General features: G+C 38.5%; 1 protein-coding gene across 3 annotated transcripts in view; it reads right to left on the reverse strand.

Moving 5' to 3' along the window:
• SLC9A9 (solute carrier family 9 member A9) overlaps nucleotides 1-14,676 on the reverse strand; it is a 174,901-nt gene that overhangs the window by 38,669 nt on the left and 121,556 nt on the right. For 2 of the 3 annotated variants that reach the window (XM_014877880.2, XM_014877882.2), the window contains exons 13-14: nucleotides 6,652-6,700; nucleotides 1,529-1,608 (exon numbers count right to left, since the gene is read on the reverse strand). In XM_014877880.2, coding sequence (XP_014733366.2) covers nucleotides 1,529-1,608; nucleotides 6,652-6,700 — 129 coding nt within the window. Of the gene's footprint in view, nucleotides 1-206; nucleotides 378-1,528; nucleotides 1,609-6,651; nucleotides 6,701-14,676 lie in introns of those variants that run through there. The other variant, XM_088170805.1, reaches the window with a different exon arrangement.

Here is a 14,676-nt window from a genome sequence, read left to right on the forward strand (position 1 = left end):
TCTTCTGCCTCTGTCCCTTGTTTTCTATCTCTGCCCTTGTTCTCCTTCATGTCTTTAATTCATACTTCTGTCCTGCTCCTGCCTTCCATATTTTTTGCTTGCTTTTTAATTTTTTTTTATCTTCAGAGGAAAAATTCTTCCTTCCCCTCACCCTGTTCGTCTGTTCCTTTTGACTTCTAGTTTCTAGGATATACCAACACCACAGGCTATTTCTTCTGAAACAGTGGTGGCTAAAGACAGTCGTGTTGGTACTCAACATTAACATTTAAACATATTTTCTCACTTCGTATAACATTTACCTACTAATTCTATGTATTCTTCAATAATTATCCGAGGGAAACATTTTAATGCCAAGTGCTTTTTGGCCTTTAAAATTGCTTGAGTAGGTGAATTAAGGAAAAACATCAATTTTTAACCAAAAAGATGTTTTTCCATCAGAAATCTCTTTGAAGGGTAACTTCAGTTGAACTCTCCAAGGAAGCTGTATTCCCAAAGAATTGCATTTTATCAGCTGAAATATTTCATTCTAGTTTGCTGCAGCTGGTATCAGGAAAAACACATGCAGCCTGAACATTAATTTCTGCTCAGTAGTGCAGGGTGCTATTAGATGTGCTATTGGATAATGGAGACAGCATTGGCAGGGCTTTGCCTGCTCAGCTCCTGAGCCTGGATGCACAGAAATCAGCAGGTGGCTTCTCTTCTATTCACTGTGCATCTCTGTTCAAGGCTTAGGGTGGGATTGCTACTGTGGCATCTCACTGGCAGCTATGCAAAACCTGTGCAGAGTCAGTTTAAAATTACAATAAATTAGAATGGTAGCGTTCACAGTTTTTGCACAGGCATTAGAGTCAGACTGTATGTTCTGCCTTGGCTTAGGGAGGATGCTCTTTTATCACTTAAAATATTTTCTTGAAATGCAAAAGACATGGAAATCAGACTTCCTGGAATAAAGCATCAGACACCCATATTCAAGGTCTGTTCTCCACATGCCTCAGTAGGAACGTGAATAAAAGCACAAAGGCTCAGGAATCCAGGGATCAGGAGGCATGAGCTTCAGGAAAGTCCTGGGAGTTTTCATAATGGATGCCTCTTTCTGTGTTTTATTAGAGGTGTGGGTAAACCAGTGTTGTCTTATTTTTTTCTTAAGTAGCTTTCTGAGTATATGGTCAGGCAGCAGGCATTTGGCTGCTCTGGCTCCAATCTCCCCGTTTCCTCAAACACAGAATCTACACCCTATCTAAATAATGATTGGATTAGTTTTATCCAGGAATTTAAGGAGGTTAATTTAATGTATTGTCGATATACTATAGCACAGAACTCCTTAAATTGTTTCCTCTCACTGTACCCTCAGTCACGGCTGGACCTTCTGCTGCCTTGGACTTGCAAAATTTCTACTTCTTGAGAGTGCATTAAAATAGATTAGACTTTTGTTTTGGTTTTTAAAAGTATAATATTTTTTGATTCTTGAACGTTTTGAAGGCAAATTGTAGTGCAACTCTCATTCATGGTTTATAACAGAAAAGGATACTTGTGGTCAAAGCCATACCATATTCTGAACAGCCACGCACTCTCAGCTTTGGTTGTATTTTTATCCAAGTCAGATGCACTCTGAAAAATAAATGAATGAATGCAGTGAGAAGCATTTTTATAAAATAAATAAAACATGGAGTTACAATATTAAAAATACATGTCAGACCAAATTACAATTAACTGCACGGGTTTTTTTAAGTTTAAAAAGCTTTGTTGTCACACAAATGTCATCCGTGCAAATGCGTTCAGGAAAAAATTGGCTCATGCAGCACATTTCACATTGCTGCACGCATTGGAAGGATGTAGCATTTACTTTTATGAATGATCCCAGGTTTTTTTAAGCAGTTGAGAAGCGCTATACTCTGAGATCAATAAAATGATATTTTGATTTAGTTTTGTGGGATTCCTTCAGTTTACCCCTACAAGATCAGAAGCTGTTTGTATATGTCTAACAAATTGTCTTTCCCAAAGGGATTGAGATATTCTAATAACTAGGAAAGTCCTTATTATGCTTCTTTCCAAGGAGAGGGGAACATGAGTTGAACTGACAAGGCTCAAAATACCCTTTCCATTCTGCAAGCTGATTCTGTGACATGCTGCACAGGTAGAGAGGTGGACTATCCTTTTCCTCAGGGTCATACTTTGGAATAATAAATTAGGAGCAGTTATCTGTACTAAGACAGCCAGTTTGGTCATATTCTAAGTATCACATCAGTTCTAGTGGAAGAATTACTAGCAGGATGAAATTAGTAATGGGATGGCCAGTTCTCAAAGGATACTCAACTGTTGTCTTGCTTTTGTTTTTTGGTAAGTTAGGTTAGTTTAAACGAGAATATTTTTCCTTATGCAGTTTGAAACCTATGAATCTGTTAATTTACATGTTTTAATCTAATAATATATTAAAATATAATACCTTATTATAGACTAATATACTCATACACTGGCTGATGATCATGTCAATGGTCTGACTCTCAAAAGTGCATGTTCTAGTTCCAAGGAAACCTGTTCATGGGAACATTGATGCCATTGAGTTTTAAATAAGGTTAGACAGAATCCATGCTGTAGCTGTTATGATTTTGCTAATGTGGTCACAATGAACATGCAAATGCACCAAAGAGAACAAATATTATTCTTGGGATCTGTTTCCTTGTTAACTGAGTTGAGTATTTTAGCAACTCTTCCCAGTAGCTGGGGAAGCTGGGATGGGGGAAGAGGATTGTACTAATCCCTAACTGAGCAACAGAACACTCTTCCAAGCTCTAAACATCTAATGGTGCACTTTGGCAAGATAAAGATTGGGAAAATGATTAAAAGATTTAGGCAGGGAGTGTGATTGTAGGTAAAATCTGTGTTAGGTCAGAACAATAAGAACACTTTATAAAGGAGAGGGAAGGACTTGAACACACAGGGGTAGAGATGAGGAAGAGAAGGACAGGCATGGAAATAAACATATTGTGGAGTGGGCTGCTTGTGTGGGGGGCAGAGGACAGCTTGTTAAAAGCACAGTGAGCTCTGTAAATGGCCTGTGTCCTTTGAATAGTAGTGTTGTTGTTGGTTAATTCCTCTTTCCAAGCTCATTGAACCTCTAGGTTCTTAAGGAAAAAGTTTCCTCATTCGGGAACATGAATTGTTGCTGTGTGAAAGCAGGGGACAGAGATGTCTACACAAGAGTTAATTCCCCAAGGGCTCTCTGGTCCTGACCTGGGCCTTCTTTTATTTCTAGTTTGACACGTGTTGCACCTTGCTCCTTTTGCATATGAAATCTGTGTTGTGTTATCAGCTTTTGTGGGAATCTGGGTGGTTATCTGGAGTGCAGCCCCTGCAGACACAGTACAAGGGATGACAGGAGAGGTTGGTGTGGATGTTTCTGGGCTCTTGCAGATCCTTGGATCCTGTTTTGGATCCTATGGTTTTAAAATTAACTTTTCACTTCCCCTACAGTTCAGAGAGGTAAAAGTAGGGGAGACAGTGCTCTATCTCTTCCAACAATTTTCTCTCTGGGAAGGGAAAATGCTAAAATTTCTCATATCTCTTCTTCCATATGGGAATTGCCCATATGGAGATTACTCTCATTAGTCCTTGCAATAAATTCACCAACCAGCTGGCAGATGAAACTGATGAGAACAGTGTAACTAAGATGTAGGGACAGTTGAATAAACTATGCAGATTAGTTTGACAGAGATGGTATTGATAAACATTTTGCAGGCTATTTAGTTTTTTTCTGAGGTCAATAGCACATCTACAACACTTTTTCTGAAGTGCTTGTAGAAAATATATTCTTACCCTCTCTTAACCGTGGTTAACATAGCAGAATTTGAGACATAAGCCATCTGAATGAAATATGCTATTGACTGTTTTTTAAAATGGGAATTTAGTTAAATAGCTCACTGCCATGAAGCTTTTGCCTTTTTTAAATAGACCAACTTTATAACTCTGCTTAGTGATTCTGTGTCCTGAGTTGTGCTTTTCAGAGTTAGCTTTTGGTGTTTGTACACTGAATGTACATCATATGCAACAAAGTGGTTTGTTTTTACATACTATTTTCTACACAGCAATATATACTACTTTAGTATGTATTTTTAAATTTCTTTCAGAACTAAGTTATGACAGCCCATCAATAAGTAAATGGTATGAATATGAGGCTACTTTCTTTGTTTATGCTTGTGCTGTGATAATGATTTAATGATAAATTTAAGGGTGGCAAGACAGAATTGAAACTGAGATATGCTTTTGATGGATCATGGTATGATGAAGTCCAGATGTTAATTATGCATGGAAAGGCTCTACACCTTTTCTAGGGAAGGAGCTCTGGGTTCCAGGTCTTACAATTTCAGCTGGAATTTGCTGCCAGCTGGCTGCCAAAATTATTGGTTCAGGTAGCCCAAAATAGAACATAATCAGAAGTTTAGAAATAACTGTATACATAGAATTATCAAATAAATCAAATCTCTTCACAGAAAATTGAATTTTTGAGAGGCAAAGGAAGGAAAGAAGGGAGATAAAGATGAAGAGGTAAGGAAGGAAAAGGGTTTTGCAGCCACATAGCTGGTATTGCATCTGACATAGTAGGCATGAGGTGGAAGGCCTTTAAGGCTTACTCTGCCCCTAAAAAAAATATCTAGCTATGGTTACAGACATGGATTGAAAGGTTCCCACAGCAAGGTACCCATGTCCTGGTAGTTAGAATGGTCACAGAAGAGCTAAATTCAAATCTCAGTAGCAGAACCTTGTAGCTTTCCCATTCTGGCTGAGTACTCTGAGCAGGGAGAAGCCTAGAGGTTCCTTTTCCATTAATTTTTGCTCTCTTTCAAACATCTTATTCTGGAAGGTATTTCCTTCTTCTTTCTGGTACAATCTCCCCTGAAGCTTCAATTACCAGCTCTGAGAGTGGGCACATGGTTTAAAGTTCATCTGGGCAAGAGCTTTAACTGGCAGTGGGAGGTACTGGCACCTGACACGTTATTTGTGCAGGGATAGTGTGCAGGAAAATCAACTGCTTTCGCTGTGAAAACACAGGAACATAGGAAGAAAATAAGAAGTAATGAAAGGTAAACTAAATACAAATATTGTTTTGGAAATAAAGGGAGAGAAAAGAGGAAACAGGGGAAGAAGAGGAATGAGAGAGAAAATTAGAAGAAACAATCTGACTTGAATAACTATGATAGGTACTGAGTTAAAACAGTGAGTGTTACAGAGAGTGCTGCAAAGGTCTGAATTACTAAAAGATTGAGATGTCAAATACACCAAAAAAAATCAGACAAATGAAAATAAAATACTATGGGAGGACGGAAGAATAATCAGAACAGCAAAACTATTTTCCAAGGTATAATATACTACTATAAGGAATGCTGAACTGGACATGATAGGGCATGAAAAGTGTTATATTTATTTGCACCTTCTGTTTTCTATTGCTCAGCTTTGTCAGGAGGGATAGGTGTTAATTCACATAGCACAGTTGGGACACTGGATGTGTTACTGTTGTAAATAAAAATTATTATTTTCAGTAAAAGAATGAGGAAATTAGATGCCTAGCAGCCTCTGAAGAAATCGGGCTTTTGCAAAACATGCATTCAATCAATTTTATGCTGCATTCTGAATTCCCTGATCTTTGATAATTCATGAGTGCTGAAAAGCAGAAAATTTCTGCAATTCTGTATTTATACTCCAATTAAGAATAGACTATAGTTCTGTGTCCTGCTTTTGTTCAGAATACAGACAGAGGCAGGAATTCCTACCAAGAGGCTTAGGAAAGTGAATTTAGCATGAGTCTCCTCAGACTCAGAATAAAACAGTGCCTTGCCATGGTGCAATGGAGGGTTATGCTAAACCTTTATGAACAGTGACTGGATTGTAAAATGCAGATGTAGTCAGTGTGAAAAATATTGGCTTTCCTTGTTTATAAGAAACATTAGGATAATTAGGCAGCTGAATTCTACTAGTTACAATAAAAATTGAGATTCACCTTCTGTGCCTTCAGATATGTGTAAATGTTAGGAATACTCAGTACATAAGATAAATTAAAGTTTTGCCTAATGATATCTCTAATTTATTTTCAAATGAATAAAATATCTTGTATCTTCCTCAGCTTATTTTCTACATTTATGTTATTGTTGGATGATTTAAATTTCAGTTCAAGTTGTGTTGTCTGAAAGGGTGCATGGGACAGTGTCACCAGCATTAGGCACTTGTTGGCTTTTTGTTTTGGCACCTTGTCAGCTGTACTGTGACTTCTCCTCAGTCTCACTGCTGTTCCACTCACCATGCTGAGCCTCAGGTCATGTCTCTGAGCACTGGCTCTGCAGATTTCTCCTGCTGCTGCAGGCAGTGCTGCATTTGAAACTGCACCATATATATGTGACAAAAAATGGAAGGGCAGAGGTGAACAGCTGCAGCTTGTTCAGGAGCCCCCTTTGGAGGTTTCAAGTTCACAATGTACCTAGGCGTCCATGTGAAAAATAACTGAAAAATAGACCTACTAGAATTGAACATTACACATTTTCCTTTTTAATTCTGAGGGATTAAACTTTGTTCTGAGATGTCTCATTTCCACAGATGTAGCCATGATCTGCCAAACATTGAACACTTTTAAATTCAGTGTGTATGTCCAAAAGCCTGACATACCTGGCTCGCAGCTTTAGCTTTCAGATCTTCATCTGGATCTACGCCAACTCTGTAAAAAAAACCAAACCTGAGCACATATGGCAATGATCTGATGTACATTAGACAGCTTTGAGTGTAAAAATGTTTCTTGTGTCACTTATTTCCTACTAGGTGAGAAATGAGGAGAAGAGCTGGGAAAAGATTAGGATCACTTTTCAAATTAAGGAACTTCTGAAGTTTGTAATTTAAGATGCCTTGTAACTGCCACTCCTAACAGCTGAGACTAGATCTGTATCCTGGCTCTGATCCATCTCTGGGGAGAGACAATCAGGCTGTTAACCTGTGCTAGGAAATCCTTAATTGCTGACAGAAGAGCAGAGCTGAGGTACTGCAGTTGGTAGTGGAGGATGGGATTACAGAACTCCAGTGAATCTTGCCTGTGCTGCATTATGGAACACTTGGAAACACTTGGAAAAGGCTTTACTTGGCACACTGGGTACAGGGAAACAACCCAGAAGGGAGAGGAGACTGCAGTGAGTGATGTGCAAGATGATGATAACCTGGGTGGCATTTCCCCATCCCATATGGACGGGAAAAAAGTAAAACTGGCTCTTTAAAGGGGTGCAGTGGAAGAATTGACATCTTTTGATTATAGCTAGTACTAAGAGCTGAGGAGAAATGCAATTGAAAAATGTTTTAAGTTGAACAACAGAGGCTTGTGCTGATGAAAGACACAAGAAAGTATGGAAAGCAGTGAGGGATGATAAATAATACACCTTATTATCACCCAAATCTGAATCCCATAGCTAAGGTGACCAACAACCCCCGAATACCTTGCAAGATCCCATATAGTAGCAAGTCCACCAAGCTAAACCAGAATTTACTGATGCAAAGAAAATGTAGTCTTTCATTGCATATTAATTTAAGACCTCTTTACTGGTTTTCTGATAGGCTTCATTCTTGACAATAGTTTTGCTTTTGGTAATAACATATCATATTATATTTTCAAATAATATTTAATATTAATAATTACATACCTCAACATTCTTTCCTGTGAATGTTTTGCATGCACTCTTATTGAATTGGAGACAATGACAGGAACTATATGAAAAGTCGATGCTTTTTATATGTAAATACTGAATGGACCAAAAAAATAAAAGACATTTCTTTCTATCATAGCTCTAGAGCTTCAACAAACCTGAATCCTTCAGGCATAAATATTTCTATCTTTTTATTAAAAATAACCATCCTGGTGGTGACTCAACAAAGAGACAGAATGAATAGTAGATTCTCTTTTCTTTTCTTTTGTCCTCTTGGCCTTTAAATTGCAAAGAAAAGCTTCTGAAGACACTAACCCTATTCATTAGTTTGGAATAAAGCAAGTAAGGTATTTCCATTTCATTAAAGGGGAAACATTTACATATGAAAAGGAAAAGAATCATTACCCAGAGGTTTAACCATCTATCTGACAGAGGGTTTACCATTGCCATGTGCAGAAGTGTCCAGGGCCTTATCTGTGCTCAGCCCCAAAACAGAGCAGTGTGGGACAGCCCTGCCCTGCAGAGCTGCAGGGGAAGGACAGTGGCTGCAGTGAAGAATGCAGCAGTGACACAAATGTCGGTGCTGTGGTCCCAAACTCATAACCCAGGTCAGAAGAGAAAGGAATCTGTTTCCTGAGCACAGTCACGGGCACTGTTTATTAGACTGTGCTGGTTTGTTAGATGTGTCCACCAGCATCAGCACCTGGCCGAGATAAACCCAGCAGCAGCACATTTGCTAGAGGACTGCAGAGATCTGGAAATAAAACAATCCAGAATATTTACACGTGCTAGGTGCAGCTGAAAGGCAGAGCTACAGCACAGGCTTCACAACACTCCTAATGAGCTTAACTTGACCTCAGAAAAGGTCACTTCTGGGACAGAAGTAATTTAGCCCTCATGCAGTTCTCACCTTACTGGAGCTGAGAAACCACTTCTGAATGTGTGTGCTGGAGCTGTGATGTGTTATTAAAGACTGAGCTAAGAAAACAAAATATTTCACCCAGGACTCAAAGGACTGTAATAGCAAATGTGAAAAGGAGGAGGCCATGGGGAAGATAGGACCAGAGTTTCTGCCTGAGATATTGATTCAGTAGCAGGGATATAACTAATAGCTAATTCCACTGACAACAGAAATTAACTGGTATTGTAAATCCAAATTTTGTTTCCTGAGTTCTGCAGAATTTGTGGTGTGCTGAAGCTTCTCTGCATCCATAATTTCTCATCCTTAGAGCTACAGAGACAGCTAGACATTTTGTTTTGTTTATTTTGCAGACAACAGATTATTATAATACGGCACAAATGAAGATTCTCACATGACATCCTAACCAGAGTATTACATTTAAAGCCAGAAAAAAAGCAACAATAAATAAGGAGATCAGCTTAGATTTTTCACCTATGAGAATGAAAAGAAGGCTTCTATGCTACATGAATTCACAGAGCCTGAGCTGACACTTTTTTTGGTCTTTGCCCTCATTTAAAATATGTGGTCAGATGTAATTGCTGTTTTTCTCATGGAATTGCATCTCACTATTGGGAATTAGTCTGGATACCACAATATTACCAAGTGATTTAAAGTCCTGTGGGAAAATAAGCAAATTATTCTTTGCATTATATGGGAGATTTCTTTAATGTATTAAAATAGCAATACACTTCTGTAATTGTATAAAATATGAACTAAGCAAACTCAGTCCAGTCAGTTCTAAAATTGTGGTTAATTATTTCATATCCAAACATAGGCTTGGGAGCCTAATGTCAGGCCCCTGGCATTGAAAATCGTGGCCTTCTAGAATTAACTCTGATACACTTGACATGAAGTAGAATGCTGTTTCTAAATATTAAATATTGAAAAAACAAAGAACACCAAATTATATGAGACAGTCAAGATGACTGAAATTAATCATAGATATGCACTTCAAGTTTGCAGCCTTGACTTCTTCGAAAGACCTTCTAAATCTAATGCTATTGCCAGTAGAATTTGCAAGCTTAAAATATGTATAAATTACTATAACTGCCTCTAAGAAATAGCCTGATAATTGTACATATATCTTTCCCCTTTTAACATTCTCAGGTTTCCATTTCTGTGAGAAGAGCTAATGGATGCCCAGAAAAATATTTTCTTAGTATTTTTTAATCTTTTCTTGCTATCCACTTTTTTCTCTATTCTCCTCTTGTCTTTTATTTCCTGCAGTCTCTCTTCTGTCTTTCTGTCCCACATTCCCTGGATGCTCTCTGTTCCTTGTTTGTCTTCTAAATATTGTATGCTTTTATTTCTGCTTAATTTTGCATCTTTTTATTCTATACATTAAAGATTAGGATGATTACTCTTCCATGAAGACAAATTCAAAAGCTCTTAATCAATTCTACACCACAGTGAAGTTTACTTGATATATTTAGATAGGCTGTACTAATATCTCAGATCCTAATGCTCTAGATAGGAAGGAAATCAAAACTCTGGCAGCCTCTGTGTATTGTCCTTTTTGGGTTTTGTTGGGTGGGGGATTGGGGTGTGGTAGGGCATGTGCTGTGGTGGTTTTTGTTTTGAAATGAGGACCGGATCAGAACCTGGATCCAGAGAATGCTTCGACTTGCTGTACTCAGAATCTGGAAGGGAAACTTTTGACTTCAGCCAGCCTCTAGAAATCAGGCCCAAGAATTGCTGGGAACTGTGCATTAATCTGCACAAGTACCCCTAGCAGTGGATGGGATTTAAATCCCTGTGTGCTATCAAGTGCATCATTTTTTTAGCAAGAGTCAGAATGCGTTTGGTAATAAGGAATTTGTCACTGAATACAAAGCAGTTGAAAACAGCTTTTCTTATGTGGTTTGAAATGAAAATGGATCAAAAGATAAATCCCAAATTGCTGGGGGAACGAGTAGAAAGAAATACACATCCAGTCCCTAGGAATACTGAGTAGTAAATCACGATTCAGGCATTGTAAACTTTTAATTCCCACACATCACCACAAAATCAACAGTGTAGGATAAAATCTCTGCTTTCTGCAGTGGAGTCACAAAAAGTCCCATATAGACTCACATCTTCATGAGGATCTAGGCACACAGAACAGAACTGTTGGTGTCTGTACTTACAAGTGTGATTCTCAGCCCTCCCTCACTTTAAGTGCTGGGAAATCTCCAAATAGAGACATTTCTCTGAAATCTGAATTCTAATTACTGAAATTATCCTTCTGGGCCTGTATAGACTTTCTGTACTGGCACAGCAGAGCATGGTTCATGCAAGTTAAATCTTGCCTGCAGCCATACCTAGTCTGGTTTGCAAGTACCACAGACTCACATGGGTTAGCTGTGCTCCAGCTGAGGCAGCCAGGACTGCTTTCATTTGAAACCTTGTTCTGAGAGCATGTAATTAATTCTATCTAGTTGAAGCCCCTAGAAAAATTGTTTATATCTGTATTATTTAATGCAGCTAATGATTTAATAAACAAAAGATCAAGCCTAGGGAAGAGAAATATCTCCTAATGCAAGTAGCAATCTTCCCTGATCTAAGTGTAGGGTGGTAAATGTGTACCTGATGGAACAGGACATCACTGAGCTGTCACCTAAGGGTCAGGATTAGCCAAGTGTCCTCTATATCCTTTTCTACACCAGCGGGGAAACAAAGGCAGTGCAAAAGGTGAAAAGTCTGGATTTCTATCAATTTCTGGCCTCATACTATGGAATGGGGATGACAACACTTCCTTCACTCTATTGCTTGTCTGTTTTGTCTATTTGGCTTGTAAGTACACATCCTTTATTATGTTTGTACAAAATCTAGCACAGCTGTGATTTTGTTTAGAGCTCCAAGAGTGCTGCTGTAAGTTAATTAATATCAATATTGGCTTCTCTGCTTGTCAAAGGTTTCACTGGAAGAGCTCACCTTGTCAGTGCAATTGCCTCAGCCTTCCACTGACAGTCTCACTGTAACTAAACCAGCCTTTAAACCTCAACTTGCATCTCAAAAGCTACACATCCCAGGAAGGGTTTTTTCAGTAAGTGATTTAGAACCCAATTTTCAAAGATGGTCATTAAACAGCATTTGCAACAGGAGTCTTGAATATTTTTGCATGAATAAATCTCAAGCTTGTAGCTATCCATCATCAGTATATTGTATTCAGTACAGAATTATTAACTGTAAAGACTAGACACATGAGCAAAATCCAAAAAAAGATTGTTTCATGATCTCTAATAAATCATTGTAACTGAAATTAAAAAACCTTCAGGATAAATAATGATTTGTCAGGACATTATTCTTGTCCATGTGGCAGTAAGTGTGATGTGTATTCCTAGCAAACTGATACCTAAAATCTGGTTTTGTTTCTAGATGGCTGTACTGCTGCTACATGCTGCTTTTTCTGTGGACTGATGCTGTCAAAAACATCTGCTTTTTTTATAGCACAGTATTTCATTGACATAAACCCATGAGGAATTATGGTATGAGTATAGATCTTCGAAGTTTAGCTCAAGCTGATTTTGTTAATAAAGGAAAACACTTCTCTTTAAGTTTAAGGCTAGAGTAATGACTTGCATCTCACAGCAGAAAGAACAAATCAGTTTAATTTCATGCTGAGGAGGGTTAAAAGAAATTATCAGGTAAAGGATGTTTCCCAAATGGTTATGACAGCTGTTTGTCATGTAGCTAATGCTTTCTATATGCAACATGGTGAAATGGAACAAAAACTATAATTTTAAACTTGTCAAGCCATGTAAGAGGTAAAAGTGATATAGCTTGACTTTTGAACTTGGAATTTCATAAAACTGGTAAGATAATTAAAAAAAAAATCTAAACATTTGTTTTGTGGTCAAAGTCTATGCACCATTTTTGGTGGACATATGGAGAACTATTTGGTTGCAGAATTGACAAATGTCTGTATAAATGATGTCTAAATAAAGGGGGGTGAAATGCATGAAGAGAGTGGGTGAATGCAAATAGAAGATGAGGCTGAAAAAAGGATTGTAGTGCTCTATAACAGATCCACAAATTCTAGATGTGACCTTAAGTATCAAAAAAGTTGTGAAATTGAGGGTAATGTCACTGCACAGAATTTTACCACTTTCCTGTAGCTGTGCAGCTGGGTGAAGAAAATGCTGAAGTTTAAAAACAGATGATGGCTTGCATTTACATTATGAATTTATTTGCAGAGCAGCCAGAATGATGAACTGGATCTGTAGATAGCTGGCATCTTATTCTCCATTCTGATAATCCTATTTTATTCTAATAATGGGGCACAGGCACTAAAATAGTATGGCACTTTGGAGTCACAAGATACATGTGCATGGCAGAATGCAATGTCAGATGTCTTGCAGTCATGAGAGCAGGGCACTCCAGTGCAGCATCCTGAGCAGCAGTGATTTACATCCCTACAGTGCTTCTGGCACACACAGTAATTATCAGTGTAGATTATCAATGCTGTATGAATATACCTGTAGAGGAATCAGGCCTCTTGCTTAAAAATATGAACCTAAGTTCACCATCATAATTTAACTTCTGTAGAATTTTTAGAAATTATAATTTGTAGTAGTATCAATGCACCTGAATAGAATTGGAAAAAAAATCAGCACAAAAGTTGGAACCAACCAAAATAACAAACTTCTGGTAACAATGTCAAAACTGGGATGAGTCTTCAGGTCTAAGGAAAGATTATTGTAGTAGACTTTATGACAGAATAAAAGGTGTTATTGATTACTATGACACTTAGGCTTGTTACATCAAAGATCACCAAATCTAGCTGGAAGGGAAGTGTAAGTCGTATATTTATGTCCACAGACACAGTAATTACACAGATTCAATAGAATTCCATGTTAAATCAGAAAAAATAGCAGCTACTGACTGTGCCAAACCCACTCTGCCCCAGTACTGTGCTGCTCACAGCAAGCTGAGGAGGTTTAACTCTCAGCACCAGGCTGCAGGTCAGATCAGTCCATCTGCAAATTCAGGCAGTGGCTGCAGGGGGTTCCTGTTGTGTGATGCTGAAAAATGCAGGGCTTTAGAGAAGTTTTACATCCTTGTGTCTGTATGTATATGTGTCTTTAGGGATCCAAACTCACAGTTGTTTCCTGCCTCTCATACAAAGTGAATGCATGGGAAATTTGATTTCTGTGCTTTCTCTAGAACTGTTTTCTTGGATTTCACAAGAATTATACAATTAAATATATTTGGTATGTGGTTCACAGACAACTAGTGAAACCCATGGACCCTTGGCAGCAATATTAAGCATCCTCTTGGGACATCAGCTGATCAACTCTATTTTGCTTCCTTTACTTCCCCCTGGCTCTCCCCGCCCACTTTTGATTTTCCTATTTATAGATGCTTATATCATATGTTGTTCCTTTGCCTTTCATTGCACTCTGGTAGGTGATCCAGCTATCACCTTCTACTTTGGTGTTTATAGCTCGCTTTACTGAGTAACAACTCAACTTACTTTCCTAGTTCTGCCTTAGGGAGAAGAAAAATCTGTCATAAAACGATATTTTTAGTAGCCCACATTTAGATTAATGAACTTTCTGTTCTAAAGTATGTGGAAAATGCCACCATTTCCCCCTCTTTAAAATATCGTTATTTGGAAAGCATATCTCAGATGCAATTGTTTTTCTAGGAACCTGGCAATGTTCAGATCCCTCTGAGAGTTTGGCAAATCTTTGTTCTGTTCCCCCCTCCTCAGTAAGGACTGGTCTGTGTGTCTGTGCTTGTATGTGAGCCATTCCAGTCTCCCTGCACCTAACGAGCAGGGTTTTTTTAATCCTTTCTTGTCCTAAAATGCCCCCGCTGGTTTTCGAGCAGGCTCTGAGTTGCAGCGTGTCAGGGGAGGCTCCCCAGGGCTCTCAGCACACACACAAGGAATATGTCCTGGGCCAGGACAAGGTCCCACAGCTCCCAGTCCAGCAATGTCACTGGTGGCACTGACTTCACAGGGAGCAGAGTTACACCAGCGCTGCATCTTTCCAAACACCATTTCCCTGGTATTTTTGCCAGCTTCTCAGCATTTCTGAGTTATACTGGGATGTGGTGGTC

This window comes from Sturnus vulgaris, chromosome 10 (assembly GCF_052056855.1).
Source record: "Sturnus vulgaris isolate bStuVul1 chromosome 10, bStuVul1.hap1, whole genome shotgun sequence".
Classification (NCBI taxonomy): Eukaryota; Metazoa; Chordata; class Aves; order Passeriformes; family Sturnidae; genus Sturnus; species Sturnus vulgaris.